The 16,867-nt window shown below is 43.2% G+C and overlaps 1 protein-coding gene and 1 long non-coding RNA gene across 7 annotated transcripts in view; one reads left to right on the plus strand and one right to left on the minus strand.

The window, feature by feature from the left end:
* LOC139537196 (seizure protein 6-like) overlaps positions 1-16,867 on the minus strand; it is a 242,084-nt gene that overhangs the window by 81,707 nt on the left and 143,510 nt on the right. For all 6 annotated transcript variants that reach the window (XM_071338233.1, XM_071338236.1, XM_071338231.1 and 3 more), the window contains exon 4: positions 2,577-2,772. In XM_071338233.1, coding sequence (XP_071194334.1) covers positions 2,577-2,772 — 196 coding nt within the window. The remainder of the gene's footprint in view (positions 1-2,576; positions 2,773-16,867) is intronic.
* LOC139537198 (uncharacterized) lies at positions 336-4,168 on the plus strand. The gene is made up of 3 exons (XR_011667479.1): positions 336-726; positions 2,590-2,795; positions 3,543-4,168. It is a non-coding gene; the product is annotated as an uncharacterized lncRNA (long non-coding RNA).

Genomic DNA, 16,867 nt, shown 5'->3' on the forward strand with positions numbered 1-16,867 from the left:
ACCATGGAGATGAGCGCAAATGGAAATATCTGAAATATCTATATTGCGACAGCTGTTGAAATTTGCTGGAAAAAAGGTAAACGTTTCGGTCATACTTGTGCAGTAACGGTTATAAAAGAGTATAGCTGCATTCACATATTGGAATTTGTTTAATGTGGAAAGCAAAATATTTTCTGAAAAATACCTTTTTTCCATAGACTAATGATTTCAAATAGCCTTTTCAAATCGGCTTAACGTTACTGTGAAAGGGATTTATCATTCCCATTCAGACCTGCTGTTCCACACCATCATCAGCTCTGTATAACTAATGGGACACCATACGTTATGATGACTTTATAGGCCCCTATTGTTGCTTTGATGAGCATAACAATTTCACAGGCACAATGTGAAAGCATATCATACTGCCATAATGTTTGATATCAATGAGAGAGAATGTAATATCCTGACATAAATATTTGACACAATACCTACAGCACTGAATGACTTAAACATGTGGTTGCCTTCTGCACCCCCACAGATGCACCCCCCATGCTTCAACAGAGTCTGAAAAGCCATGCTTTGAAGATTTGTTGAGGGTGTTCTTTGCTTAGTGCGTGAGGATAAAGCCCTGATTGTTGGGCTCACTTGTCTGAGTACGAGGGGGAATTATAATGTGCTGCTGGAGCCAGAGAGAGCTGCTCAACAGGAGACCCTTGCAGTGTCTGCTCTCATGCAGGATGCGTATGGGTGAGAGACAAGTAATTTTATGAGCACAGATTTTGTTTATTGTTGGGTGATGCTTTACAAAACCAATCTGTTACACCCTCAACGGAATATTAGGAAATACTTGTATTTTGAGCAAGGTTTTATTATTCAAATTGGATGTATTGTCTATTATTCAGTGAGTAGGTGTTAATACAATGCTATTGTTAATACATACCTGTGATATTTTCAAATATCCAGTAAGTGATGGTTGTTTTGCTATTTCAATGGATCGCCACTCAGTAGCGTGTACTGTACTCAGACTAATTGCTTATGAGGTGGTCTCACTCGTATCTGACCCAAAATAAATATAATATTTCTACACCTCTTTACTGTTGGATCTACATTCACTTTTCTCGTGGTCTGTTTGCTCTGAGTCTCCGGAGCATGGCTGCTATTCTCCTATTTCTTTGGGAATGATTGAGCGGCTTGAATCTTTAAAGTTCACCCGCTTCCTCAATAACCAGTGTTCTGTGCTGCCAGTCTAATGGAGATCACATGGTCTGTATAGGCACTAACAGTGAAGTGTGAATGTGTGTGGGAGAGTTGAATAGAATTCCACATCACCCACTGCTTCATTATTGGTTACTATTCTGAAGAGGGCTTTTTTTCCACACAGTACTGTATAATCAATGGGACAATGTGAAATCAGCGCATTAAAGGCTGTACTTTAAAACCTATTCATATATCCAACAATACATTTCAACCCTACAGGGACATAGTCTAATCACACATGGTGAGCAGCAACATTACTGCATTAGCTCCCCTTTCCATGGTTGTTTGGGATACATAAAGGCCATGGCTCATTGTGATTGGCGATGCACTGGACACAGGTCACATGTATAATTGGTCCATTAGAGGCCTGGTAAAAGCTTTCATCACTCCCCCCACTGTGGTCCCCGTCTGCCCCCCCCTCTCCCTGCTCTAACACAGTGTAATGTGGGGGTTATTACCTTGGCAGTGCCAGCTCTCAGACAGGCCAAACAAAGACACACAGGGCCATTTAGAAACACTGATGAACTATTTCCTAAGTGGACTGGATGTGATTGGACAAACTGGGCCTTGGGCTCAGGCAAGTAGTAACACTTAGCTGTTATGTCATATGTATGATATATGAATCATACTCTTGTCTTGATATGAAAATGGCAGATTTTCTGTCAGGAGCAATGTCAGTTACAATCCTAAAGTCTTTCAGGCATGAATTGGGTTGCCAATTTGTTGGAAGGGTTTCATTACTGTTGTGTTGGACATGTACTGTAACCGATCATTGCCATCTACTGTATTAGAGAGAAGGGGGAGAGAGAGGGGGAGTTTGAGGGGCAAGGGGGTGGCACTCTATTTGCCAGGCACATCAGTGGCATGTTAGAATGCATTATTCTTCTGCAAGCCTGTCATAGTTCATTCATTTGCAGAGACAAAAGATTTTGGCTTAATGCTGTGTTGTTTTTTCCCTTTCTCCTGGTGTTGTCACATGAAAGACCGCGGTGGGATGAGAAACAATGGGCCCGACAGCCCTCTGCTATCTGACAGCTCTGTAAATGTCTATTAACACAATACTTCTATGTAATTACATCGCTGAAATGACAGCCGTTGTGATTTTTCAGCCTGACATGAGCAAGCCACGTTGACTAGTGATGAGAACTATAGGCATAAAGAGCTCTGCGGCTGAACCAATTGCTACTGGAGGATTTCCACCTCTATACCTCAAACCTTACTACACCGGACCACATTGTTTCAGACACATTTTCATTGCACATTGGGTAATTGATAGGGAGGAGACCTGTGTAAGGGTGTGCTGTGGTGTGTGGTCGTGTGGTTCTGTGTTGTGACCTCACCTTGGTAACGCAGCAGCAGCAGGGAGCCGGAGCGAGGCTGCTGGTCACTACGGTAACGGATGGAGATCTGATTGCTCCAGCTGCGCACCACCAGACCCCTCATCAGGACGGTCTCATTGGCAAGGATGGAGGACTCCCGTCCCCCCATGTCCTCCACCGTCATCACCTCCCCCTCCGACAGGCTCACGTTCAGCACCTGCAAACGCACACACCACACAGGTCAGTCCAATGTCGCATTTGTTTCCATTGCGTGATGTGTCCAAACAGTCTGGTAAAATGTGTTATTTGTTTCTTTGCTTCTCAAGCTACAGTTGTCGGCAGTCCAGGAGACAAACTAGTTAACGCTCATTACCACACAGCAGAATGGGACACTGCATGAATGGTTAATGTCCAGCTTGAGATGTAGATGAGGTTTAATACAAGATATCATCAGAAACACTGCCACCTAAATCCTCATCATTCCTCACAACTGCTGCATTAGGACTGAGGGTCTGGCCCATATTCCACCCCATAATCCGGTCCCTCTTCCCACCTAGCCTGCCTCCCTCCCACTTTGTACATCACTGCAGGCGAATGTGCCCCAGAAACCATCACTCGACCCTGACTGGCCATTTGTGTGGTCACGGCTCACATCAGACGGGATTTTAATTCAATTGACATCCCCATCATTCCTGTCTCAGAGCCAGTCTCTTAATGTTTGCTTTGAAAAATGGGCCACTCGAGATATGCCTCCTTCTGTTCAATTTCCATTAACAAACTGGCAGCAGGATGTATTTTATCAGAGAATATGATTTGGAAAGACTGCAAGAGCTTGTCTGGATCTGCATGGTTCGTTACACAGTATGGCTGGTAAAGGCTTACCCATTCAGTATTATTCAGGCCCTGTAACTGTAATTAAATCCGGTGTGTTTCTTTCTCCCATTTTCTGTCAGCCTCTGTGACAGCTGTGTTTTATCTCTTCAACAGGCTGAAACAGCAGCTGCAGCTGAATGTACTGAAGGCCACTCCAGAGAATGTGCTGTAGTTTTACTGGTTGAATAATGTAGCATTGGCATAAGCCACATTTAGGGGAGGGGAACATCTGCAGTTTCCTCCGAACTCTATGTATTATCTAGAGTATAGCAGTGGGAATCAGATATGAAAGACAACCAGGGATCTGATAATCATCTTGAACAAATGCACCAGACTACAGTGCATCTACTGTCCCAGTGATATCTTGTAGCCTGTCCCCTGATCCAGACTTCAGGCCTGGCGTGTGGTGTGGGAGCGTGCTGTGGCCTCCGGATAGGCTGCTCTCCCAGGGGGAATGAGAGTGTCACTGAGGCAGACTGAGGGAGCTCAGAGTGCGATGCGGAGGATCACCAGGCGAGTCACTGGCACCAGAATGAATTTGGTCTCACTGACAACCTGTCACTCGGTTGAGGGGATGCCAACGATGGGTGTGAGGGGGTTTACTCCCGCTATCACAGACAGAGCTGAAATGCGACTGTCTGTTACTCTGTCTCCCTCAGACATCAGCCAAGACTGAGGTCAAACTCCTTTTGTTCTTACCCAGAATGCTACACAAAAATAAAGCTTTCCCAGGTCATCAAGCTATTTTTTTTAAATTATAATTGTAAGCCTCATCTAGTTGATGCCCACAATCAAATACTGTACAGAAAACAGGTGTACATTGAAACTATTTAGTCTTTCCATAACCAAATGAATGTAACATTGTGTTGACAATCACGCCTCTCGTGAATAATGTGGAGATTGAAAATAACACCAAACTTGATCAAGCCATCACTATTCTATGCATTTACCCCCAAAACTGGCATGTGATCTCCATGGGGCCAATTCTGGCCCAAGTTAAGCGTGTGTAAATGGAACTTAATTCCCCTTTTATGCACCTTTCTCTCTCTATTAATTTTGGATGGAATTTAACGAAATGAAGGTGTGGTGGTGTTTCTACAGATACTCTGACCTTGACTTATTTCCATCACCTTTACGCGTGATGACATCACAGATAAAGTTGAGTAACCTGTCGGTTCTAAGTGGAACAACTGACAACTTTATTTTTGAGATAGAAATAACATCATTCTCTATGCATTGTAAGTTACAAGTTGATAAGAACTATTGATAAGAGCTGGGTAAACGAGTTAGACACTTGTATAGGGGGATTATAAATATAAATGACAATTGTTTTAGATATATTTTACCTTATGATCACTGGAGACAAATGTGAAACCAGTCACATGGCTGCAAACTGAAGCATATCAACACATCATCTTTTCCACAGTGAAGCTTATGAAAAACTGGCTTTACAACTTGCAAACATGAAGTGTGGAGACACAAGCTATAGGCTTCTTTAGCCAAGCGCAAATTACAATATAGGGCCAAACCTACGAGTTGATTTATGATTTCTAAAATGTTTTAATTATATAATATGACTTTTCACTGTATTTTTTACAATAGGTATCGTGTTAAATATTAGCCAATATCGGTAGCCACTGTCTGTTATACCAACATACATGTATAACTGTCACTTTAGTAGTTTCCTTACACTTTCCTCTGTCATGTTGTTATTTGCCGATAGACAGCTGCCTCTGATTGGGAACCATACAAAGAAATAGAACACATAGATTTTCCCACCCAAGTCACACACTGACCTAACCAAATAGAGAATAAAAAAGGCTCTCAGGTCAGGGCGTGACACATGTTTGTGTGGTTGTTCCTGAGGATCGCTAGCAATACTGAATCATATTATGCATATTACAAGTTGTACAATCATTTGGAACAGGTAGCCTATTTGAAACATTATGGAACACAGACCATATGTAGCAGGTTAAACCTTCACGACGACTGCACCGTGGTCATCACAGTTACATAATTAGTGAGGATTATTAGGGTAGATTTATAGGACTACTGGTTGACCCTATATTCCCCTATTGCATGTGACAGCATCCTTTTCATATACTAATTGGTGCTGAAAAGGAGACGAGTATGAGTGTATATAATTGATCCCTATTATGAACCCGTTCTATCTGTATATTCAGTGAGTCTGTCGACATACATCAAACTAAAAAGTACACCATGTTTAAAGGGATTTTTTAAGATAAATGTACAAAAAACAATAATGAATGAAATCTCCACGAGAAAATGTGTTGGCCAGCAAGTGTGAGGGTTTTCCGTGGTTGAATTAAAATTATTCAGTGCACGCCAGGGAGTCACACCTGCAAAGCCCGTTACGCACCTGCATATGGTAAGTCTAAATACCAACAATCTATCTGGGAAGCGAGGAAGAATACAAAGTATTTAAGCCTTGAACTCATTCACTTCCTTCCTTCATATATATATATATATATATATATATATATATATATATATACACTGCTCAAAAAAATAAAGGGAACACTTAAACAACACAATGTAACTCCAAGTCAATCACACTTCTGTGAAATCAAACTGTCCACTTAGGAAGCAACACAGATTGACAATAAATTTCACATGCTGTTGTGCAAATGGAATAGACAACAGGTGGAAATTATAGGCAATTAGCAAGACACCCCCAATAAAGGAGTGGTTCTGCAGGTGGTGACCACAGACCACTTCTCAGTTCCTATGCTTCCTGGCTGATGTTTTGGTCACTTTTGAATGCTGGCGGTGCTTTCACTCTAGTGGTAGCATGAGACGGAGTCTACAACCCACACAAGTGGCTCAGGTAGTGCAGATCATCCAGGATGGCACATCAATACGAGCAGTGGCAAGAAGGTTTGCTGTGTCTGTCAGCGTAGTGTCCAGAGCATGGAGGCGCTACCAGGAGACAGACCAGTACATCAGGAGACGTGGAGGAGGCCGTAGGAGGGCAACAACCCAGCAGCAGGACCGCTACCTCCGCCTTTGTGCAAGGAGGAGCAGGAGGACCACTGCCAGAGCCCTGCAAAATGACCTCCAGCAGGCCACAAAGGTGCATGTGTCTGCTCAAACGGTGAGAAACAGACTCCATGAGGGTGGTATGAGGGCCCGACGTCCACAGGTGGGGGTTGTGCTTACAGCCCAACACCGTGCAGGACGTTTGGCATTTGCCAGAGAACACCAAGATTGGCAAATTCGCCACTGGCGCCCTGTGCTCTTCACAGATGAAAGCAGGTTCACACTGAGCACGTGACAGACGTGACAGAGTCTGGAGACGCCGTGGAGAACGTTCTGCTGCCTGCAACATCCTCCAGCATGACCGGTTTGGCGGTGGGTCAGTCATGGTGTGGGGTGGCATTTCTTTGGGGGGCCGCACAGCCCTCCATGTGCTCGCCAGAGGTAGCCTGACTGCCATTAGGTACCGAGATGAGACCATATCAGACCCCTTGTGAGACCATATGCTGGTGCGGTTGGCCCTGGGTTCCTCCTAATGCAAGACAATGCTAGACCTCATGTGGCTGGAGTGTGTCAGCAGTTCCTGCAAGAGGAAGGCATTGATGCTATGGACTGGCCCGCCCGTTCCCCAGACCTGAATCCAATTGAGCACATCTGGGACATCATGTCTCGCTCCATCCACCAACGCCACGTTGCACCACAGACTGTCCAGGAGTTGGCGGATGCTTCAGTCCAGGTCTGGGAGGAGATCCCTCAGGAGACCATCCGCCACCTCATCAGGAGCATGCCCAGGCGTTGTAGGGAGGTCATACAGGCACGTGGAGGCCACACACACTACTGAGCCTCATTTTGACTTATTTTAAGGACATTACATCAAAGTTGGATCAGCCTGTAGTGTGATTTTCCACTTTAATTTTGAGTGTGACTCCAAATCCAGACCTCCATGGGTTGATAAATTTGATTTCCATTGATAATTTTTGTGTGATTTTGTTGTCAGCACATTCAACTATGTAAAGAAAAAAGTATTTAATAAGAATATTTCATTCATTCAGATCTAGGATGAGTTATTTTAGTGTTCCCTTTATTTTTTTGAGCAGTGTATATATATATATATATATATATATATATATATATATATATATATATCATTATTATGCATATTTGTTAAATCGATGGGAGGTTGACATTCCACCATGCCTCTGCCATGCAAAATTCATACATATTTCAGTCAGCATTAGCTCCACAAACATCAGACCACTACTCAAAGTCAATGCCTTCATTCTAAAATGATTCTGCAATAGGACCCGGTGAGAAGACAGGATTGCTTCACTGTTGGAACCTCTGCGGCCTCTCCAATGACAGGTAAGGCATGATGCTGGGTGTCATGGTGGAATAAAACTGGAACATTTTTGGAGGTAATCAAGTAAACTCTAGTGGTCTGTACAGATACAGACACATTTATTCATGTTACAGTCGTGCAATGTCCAGTGTCTTATTTCACAATTCATAAATATAATACTTACAAAAAAAGGAAATGCTTACACTTGTTGAGGTCTGTGAGTGTGGATTTCTAAACGTGACAAGAAATGTTGGAGATTCAGGGGGAAATTTTGTATTTAAAGATGAGTGCATAAAAACATGATACGATTTAGTTGACATCCTGCCCACTACCAACTAAGCCACTCCATAAGAACCTGAAATAATATGAGGAAAAGTCCAATTTTATTTCAGGGATAATCCCTTTTATCTGGAGGCCAAAGTAAGCTGTTTGTTATCCGAGACAGGACACACATGGAAATGGGTGGCTTAAAAAAAATTAAATTAAAATTGCGGATCGTATTGATAATCCTCATTCTAGTTGCAGGGCACTTGAGGGTTGACATGGCTTCTCAATCCCATATGAAAGGTCAAAGGAGCACAGAGCTGGATTACCCATGGAGGAGAAGTGTTACACAACACACAGCTGGATTACCCATGGAGGAGAAGTGTTACACAACACACAGCTGGATTACCCATGGAGGAGAAGTGTTACACAACACACAGCTGGATTACCCATGGAGGAGAAGTATTACACAACACAGAGCAGCAATTCCTCCGTAAGGGTACTCGATGTGTGTGCAAGCAGATCTGCCCAGGAAATCCAGCTCTGCTCATCCTAATGACTACGTCCTTGAAGGACTGAAGACTGGAACGAGTGTCTCTCATCTCTTCCTCATTCATTCAGTGATTTGAGAATGTTCTTGCTGTGGCTGACATTTCACTTTATCTCCACAAGGATGTGGAACCACTGAGATATGCAGGAACCTTGAGAGACAAAGGGAGGGGAACAAAGAAATTACATTGAAGTTTAAAGCTCTCTATTTTTCTAAGCGGCCCAGTGTCCATTTATTCAGAGCCAGGTCTTCAGACAGGGGGAAAACAGTGCTATGGCAGTGTAAGAGTTGTGTGCAATATGTGATAACAATATTCATGCACTGAGGGGTAGGTTATGTGAGCATTTGCACATACAGAGGTGTCTGAAATTATTGACACCCTTGATAAAGATTAGCAATAATGACTGTATAAAAGACATAATTCAAACACTGAGCTATATCTTATGCAATTTTTGTGGGGGAAATTATATTATTTTATACTAATAGAGTTGTTCAGGGAAAGAGATTTAGTTTAACAAGTAATATATATAGATTTTTTTAAAGGTAGGGGTCAAAATTATTGAGACCACTAAAGATTCTCATGACTAAAGTAGTCAAAAGTGTAGTATTAGGTCCCGTATTCCTAGCACACATTGACTACGTCAGACTTGGCACTCTACAAACTGCTGGATGCATTTACAGTGTCCATTTGGCTGTTCACATGGAAACAATGGATAAACTAGAGCATAGTCTTCTGACCTGTGCCATCACTCCGTGTACATGTATACGACAGCCACCTGAGGGACAGGCGGGCAGGCAGCAGGAATTTGTACTGGAAAATAGTATGGGTCCTTGGGGTCCTGTCATCCATCATCCATCCTGAGACCTGTCACTACAGCCAGGAAAAGCTGTCCTGGCTCAATAATGAAGCATTGTCCATGTCTGGAGACATCAGGCCCTGTTATCTCTAGCAGCACTGCAGCCAGGGGACCACAGGGAGCAGAACTCAGATTATACACACACAGTACAGTGTACTGCTACTACAGGATCATAATGAGACCTGGCTTATACCCCTTAAGCTTTCAACAAAATGGATCCCATTGGGACAATAGCCCAGGGTAGCTGGGTCCAAGTAAACAAAAACAGTGGCAAGCTTCTGGGTTTCTGTAGTTTTGCACCAAGAGGTATTGTTCCATTTTTGGGTCCTGTTGAGACTTGAAGTTGTTATTTTTGGGGGGTTGTGTGTACTTAGTGATGGCAGCCCGCGGTATATGCATCTGTGATGGGCTTACAGGCGCTAGGCCGGAAAATACAATGTCAAAATACTTCTTCAGAAATGCTGAAAATGTGCATCTGGCTTATAATTGAGAGGAAATAACTATAACTGGAGTCAAATAGACTTCAATGAAAATAAGTAATGATTGGGTGGTGGTGTGGAAATTGGCTTGGATGGTTTCCAGATGAGAGAGAGAGAGAGAGAGAGAGAGAGAGAGAGAGAGAGAGAGAGAGAGAGAGAGAGAGAGAGAGAGAGAGAGAGAGAGAGAGAGAGAGAGAGAGAGAGAGAGAGAGAGAGAGAGAGAGAGAGAGAGAGAGAGAGAGAGAGAGAGAGAGAGAGAGAGAGAGAGAGAGAGAGAGAGAGAGAGAGAGAGAGAGAGAGAGAGAGAGAGAGACAGACAGACAGACAGACAGACAGACAGACAGACAGACAGACAGACAGACAGACAGACAGACAGACAGACAGACAGACAGACAGACAGACAGACAGACAGACAGACAGACAGACAGACAGACAGACAGACAGACAGACAGAGATAGGCAGAGAGATAGAGACAGACAGAGAGATAGAGACAGACAGAGAGATAGAGACAGACAGAGAGATAGAGACAGACAGAGAGAGAGAGAGAGAGAGAGAGACAGACAGACAGACAGACAGACAGACAGACAGACAGACAGACAGACAGACAGACAGACAGACAGACAGACAGACAGACAGACAGACAGACAGACAGACAGACAGACAGACAGACAGACAGACAGACAGACAGACAGAGATAGGCAGAGAGATAGAGACAGACAGAGAGATAGAGACAGACAGAGAGATAGAGACAGACAGAGAGATAGAGACAGACAGAGAGATAGAGACAGACAGAGAGATAGAGACAGACAGAGAAACAAGAAAAAACATAGCATAGAATAGTCGAAGGGAATAAGTGTGATTCCAGAATCTGAAATCTCTGAAACCAAGGTAGCCATTTCAATAACGCCAGGTGCAGTAGGGAGATCTCCCCTCAATGATTGCCCAGCCTCTTTCAGTTAGTGAATATAATGACGTTTATTTCTGTAGCTTAAGACCTACATTTATCAGGCCTCACCCATTTAGTTTGCACAGGGACCTATCCTGCACCAGCCAATGGCTCCTCAGAGACATTTTGTATTTTCATAGCAGCATACCATAAAATATTTTCCACAGTGAAATTAGCAGGCAGAGAGCCTCCAGTGAATGTTATCTTAGCCATAATGCATTCGCTTGGTTGTAAAATTATTTATACACCATGAGTGATAGTGCTATAGCTTTTACACCCTGATGTTTATGCAGTCACATTTTGGCCTGATTTATCTACAGACATATGGCAAATGGTGCTCTGCTATCTTTAAGCCTTTCCTGTCAAAAGCATTGCACTGCATTTCTAACATAAGATCACCATTTATATGTGGACTGATAAGCGCTAGATGTAAACTCCTCTTTGTATTTGATATCCGATGTCTGTTAACTTCATCAAAGAAAAGGTTTATTTGCTGTATTGAAGCAGAGGTCAGATAGCCGAACTGACCCTTGGCACAGATCAGTGGGTTGTCCTGGTCGTAGTTACAACAGCATGCCAACTCCCTATTTGGCTACGTGTAGTGAAAAGAAACACTCTCCATTCTGTCACACTTTGGACCTTCATTGGGGTGGTCCTGGTCCTTATAATATTTAGATCTGTGGTTAACACAGACCATGAACACAACAATATGTGGTTTACTAATGCAAATATACTTATCCTCAGATCAACCCATATACAATTGCAATACGAGCATGTATGCTATACGTGAAAACTGTAAAGTCAGATTTGCGTACTCTAATATAACATACTGTACGTACTTTACATCCATTATATATTAACATGAACATTAGGTCACAACTGGTTGTCTGCATTCACATTGTATTTGCTGTTTCTGTACTCTATGATTTGTCCGAGGTCTATTGTAGGCACTTTATCCTTGCAAAATGGTCTGTTCATTAAAATATTTTGATTGAGGAGGCAATGGCTGGAGGAGAGAGATGACCCTTCACAAAGCCATGTTCACTCATAATTGTGATGTGAGCTTTGGAAGTATTTTAACGGAATACTGAAAATAAATGGAACTGAAATAGCACCTACCCAGAGGACAGGACATTCTCTAACAGCAGGGTTGTCATCAAAATGCTGAAACTGCTTACCACCTGCAGATACTGTGTTTCTTCCTGAACATGACTGGTGAGGAGAATACTGTATAGTCATAATTGAATGCATTCTGACAGTCTGGGTGGTCTGCTCATCCAACAGTGTCCAAATTGCAAGGTGTCACTCACTCATCCACTTACCCACTCACCCATTCTCACTCACCCATTCTCACTCACTCACTCACCCACTCACCCACTTACCCATTCTCACTTACCCACTCACCCATTCTCACTCACCCATTCTCACTCACTCACCCATTCTCACTCACTCACTCACTCACTCACTCACTCACTCACTCACTCACTCACTCACTCACTCACTCACTCACTCACTCACTCATTCTCACTCACCCATTCTCACTCACCCACTTACCCACTCACCCATTCTCACTCACCCATTCTCACTCACTCACCCACTCACCCACTTACCCATTCTCACTTACCCACTCACCCATTCTCACTCACTCACCCACTTACCCATTCACCCATTCTCACTCACTCACCCATTCTCACTTACCCACTCACCCATTTTCACTTACCCACTCACCCATTCTCACTTACCCACTCACCCATTCTCACTTACCCACTCACCCATTCTCACTCACTCACCCACTTACCCACGTACCAATTCTCGCTCACTCACCCACTTACCCACACACCCATTCTCACTTACTTACCCATTCTCACTGACTCACCCACACTCACTCACTCACTCACTCACTCACTCACTCACTCACTCACTCACTCACTCACTCACTCATTCACTCACTCACTCACTCACTCACTCACTCATTCACTCACTCACTCACTCACTCAATATCACTCACTCACTCACTCACTCACTCAATATCACTCACTCACTCACTCACTCACTCACTCACTCACTCACTCACTCACTCACTATTATTATTATTTGTGAGCATCTCCAGACATTTACAAAAAGAGAGGCATAAGCATGAAATGGAAACTACATTGAATGTACAAAACATTAAGGACACCTTCCTAATATTGAGTTGCACCCCTTTTGCCCTCAGAACAGCCTCAATTCTTCGGGGTATGGACTCTACAAGGTGCCGAAAGCGTTCCACAGGAATGCTGGACCAGGTTGACTTCAATGCTTCCCACAATTCTGTCAAGTTGGCTGGATATCCTTTAAGAGGTGGACCATTCTTGATACACATGGGAAACTGTTGAGTATGAAAACCTCAGCAGCGTTGCAGTTCTTGACACACTCAAACCGGTGCGCGTGGTACCTACTGCCATACCCGGTTCAAAGGCACTTAAATCTTTTGTCTTGCCCATTCACCCTCTGAATGGTACACACACACAATCCATGTCTTAATAGTCTCAAGGCTTAAAAATCCTTCTTTAACCAGTTTCCTCCCCTTTATGTACACTGATTGAAGTAGATTTAACAGGTGACATCAATAAGGGATCATAGCTTTCACCTGGCCAGTCTATTTCATGTTTTGCACACTGTATATTCACACTAACACCCCACAGACCATACATTCATTGCCATTATCACTGAGTACATTTACATGCACACTAATAATTCGATATTAAACTGATTATGGCAGAAGGCCGAGCATGGCATTAGGTTTCTTCCTAGGTTTTGGCCTTTCATGGGAGTTTTTCCTGGCCACCGTGCTTCTACACCTGCATTGCTTGCTGTTTGGGGTTTTAGGCTGATTTGATTTGATTCATGTAAACACCTTACTCTGCTTATCTTAATCTGTGTAAGGTCACAAACATCTGGTTTTCTGAGCAATATTTCAAATGATTAGGACATGTAAACAGCTTAATTCCAGTGATGTATTTGATCTGTGCCAGGACCGGGTAGCGCAAGTGAAGTGAGTTCGTAAAAACTGAAAGTATACATTTTATAAATTGTATTCACATTCAAACGTTATATGTCCGAACTCAGAATCAAATAGTCTTCGCTGTGGTAGAATGTTTTGTTTGATTGACAATTTTCAGCAAACATTTTATCAGAAGTCCCATCAGTAGCCTGATTTCAGATGTATCCATGTAAACAGGATTATTAGTGAAATCGTTCTTCTGCAAAACATGTAAAAGTTATAAACAAACTATTATATTAACCTGACTATCCACAATAATCGTATTATTGTGTGCATATAACCGTGCTCATTGTCTGCTTGGTTATCTGGGTTGAATAGTCACCTCTTCATTAACAACACATTCATTTCCCTCATTCAGAAAAACAGGTCTATCTCAAACAACAATGGCTGAATAATTAGCAAAATAACACAAGGTAGAGAAGTAGACTGTAAAGACCAGAGCCAGTGTTGTTTCTATTAAACACTAGTCTACATTGCAGTCAATAGCAGAGACCATGGACAATAGCAACCTTGCCCATTGTTATTGTAGCTCAGAGCTTACAGGTGGCAAATTTGAAATGGTGGAGTTTGAAATGGACTAACTAATGAAACCCAGGATTGGTGAGTGGTTGACAGGGCACACATTAATAAATGAACTGAATTTACACTTAGAAGGACATCCCCAACATTAAGTACACTCTTAAGGGGCTCCCGGGTGGAGAAGTGGTCGAAGGCACTGTATCTCAGTGCAAGAGGTGTCACTACAGTCCCTGGATCGTATCCAGGCTGTATCACATCCGACCGTGATTGGGAGTCCCATAGGGCAGCGCACAATTGGCCCAGCGTCGTCTGGATTTGGCCGTCATTGTAAGAATTTGTTCTTAACTGACTTGCCTAGTTAAATTAAAGTCTATGTTGTCTCACTGTGGCAGTCTTTTACAGCTGGGACAGAGGTTAAAGACAGACCATCTGCATATTTAAAAAAATAGGGTTGTGGGACATAGATTTCCGCTATGAGTAATGGACTTCTGCTTCCCGAGATGCCGCTCATGCCCAAACATTTCATTAGAATATTTGCATTAGGGTGCAGTTTTGCATGACTTTAATACATGCATTTGTGATTTCTCTGCTTATTTCCCTGCATTTGCTTCTCCTCGCCCCTCTTCATCACGCCTCATGATGTTCCTGCAGAGCTGACAGAGATGGAGGGCAGAGTATTCTCACAGACACTTTTCTCTTTTTTTATGACAGCTAGCTAGGTTGGAGGAGCAATTAGTGTCACCTGAAAGCATTCCTCTGGGGAGGGGACAGACTGATGAAAACTCATCTCAGCCCAGGCCTGACACCCTAAAAAGCTCATCAGGACCAGACAACCCTCCTTTATGTCCTACCCAGGGTCGGCCTTGGGTTATAAGCGACACAAACAGGCACTTAGGGCCCCCGGCCGCTAGGGGGCCCTCAACCCACATGGCATAATGTGTAAAATTGCAGGAAATTAACTTTAATAGTTCTAAAATGTTTTACCCACCAAATCTCGATAAGCCCCCCAAAAAGCTAAATCCGGCCCTGGTCCTGCCACCCTTCCCCCAGGCCCAAGGCACAGGATGAAAGGTTCTCCTCATCTCATCTCAAGTTCATTAAAGTCCCCATTGCTCTCAGAGCCTACAGTACAGGAGCTGGCTTCCTTCCTCAGTCCCCAGTCAAGGTGGCCTGCTCTGCTGTGGGTAGGGGGTGGGTGGGTGGAGGTACAACTGGACCAGGACTGGAGGGAGAACAACTGACTGACTGAAACCCTTTTCCCCATCGTGGTGAAATTTGTCCATACATTATTCAATACTACAAGGTCTCCCTCAGAAGTGGTCAGTGCGGTCAAACGTAGTCGGTAGGCTGTTACTGTGGCTCCTTATGGGACTCTGCATGTGATCTTGTTTTACTAAAGAGGTATTGATGGTGTGTATTTGCAAACGCAGGAGTTCCTGGACTGTTTGTTAGAGAAAAGGCTTAAAAGTTCCTCCAGCTGGAGTCTTGGCGTAACGTATTGCCTGTCTCCACTATTAATTTGTTAGCTGAATGGGGAGGCGTACATCACTGACAAACACACTGACATTTCCCTCTTCATCTTGCCATGGTTTGTCAGGGTCAATGCCAGATGCATTTAGCTTCCTTTGTCAGAAACAGTGGAATTAAAATGAAAGTGCTGGAATCAATAGAGAAATTCTCTCTGCATGGGAAAGAAGCTACGTGTCAGCTATTGGCAATGTTTATTAACATGACTATTGATCAGCGTCAGAGGAGCAGGGCCCCAGAGGCACCGTCAAACAGCAATCGTTAACCCTTGACTCAGTCTGAGCTGTAAACACTTCTCCATGCCGCATCACATCCAATAAATCAACCGATTGGTGGCAACCATCACATTTTACAAACAAAATCAAGAGAGTGGACTTGACAGTTCAGTCTTACAAAATATGGTCCCGCTTTAAATAACGTTCAGCTTATAAAGGCGTTATAAATCCTTCATAATGCCTTCATAAGCACAACATAAATGTGATACAAAGCATCTACAACCGTATTTCATGATTTATAAATGTGCCATAACTGTGTGATATAATCACCAATGTCACATGTGACATAACCCACTATGTTGAATATGATAAACATGTGCTTTATAAAGGGTGACCTGCTGTGCTGAAGGATGGCACACACTCTAAAGTGAAGTAATGTTAGTCCCATTACACCTAATCTCCTTCCCAGACACTTCTGCCCAAATGGTCTGGTGGACCAACACGTCAATCTTAATCTCCAGTAGTTAGGGTTGGTTTAAAATACAACTTTAAAGAGAAATTGTGGAAATGAGCAGGGTTTAGCCATACTTATGACTTTATGACTGTGTTAACTAGTGACAATGACCAATACTTTACACAGGTCACTCCTAAATCATTTAATGGTCACACCCAGTGGTGGATATAGGTATAGGCGGCATCTTGC

Source organism: Salvelinus alpinus, chromosome 13, assembly GCF_045679555.1.
Source record: "Salvelinus alpinus chromosome 13, SLU_Salpinus.1, whole genome shotgun sequence".
NCBI classification, from domain to species: domain Eukaryota; kingdom Metazoa; phylum Chordata; class Actinopteri; order Salmoniformes; family Salmonidae; genus Salvelinus; species Salvelinus alpinus.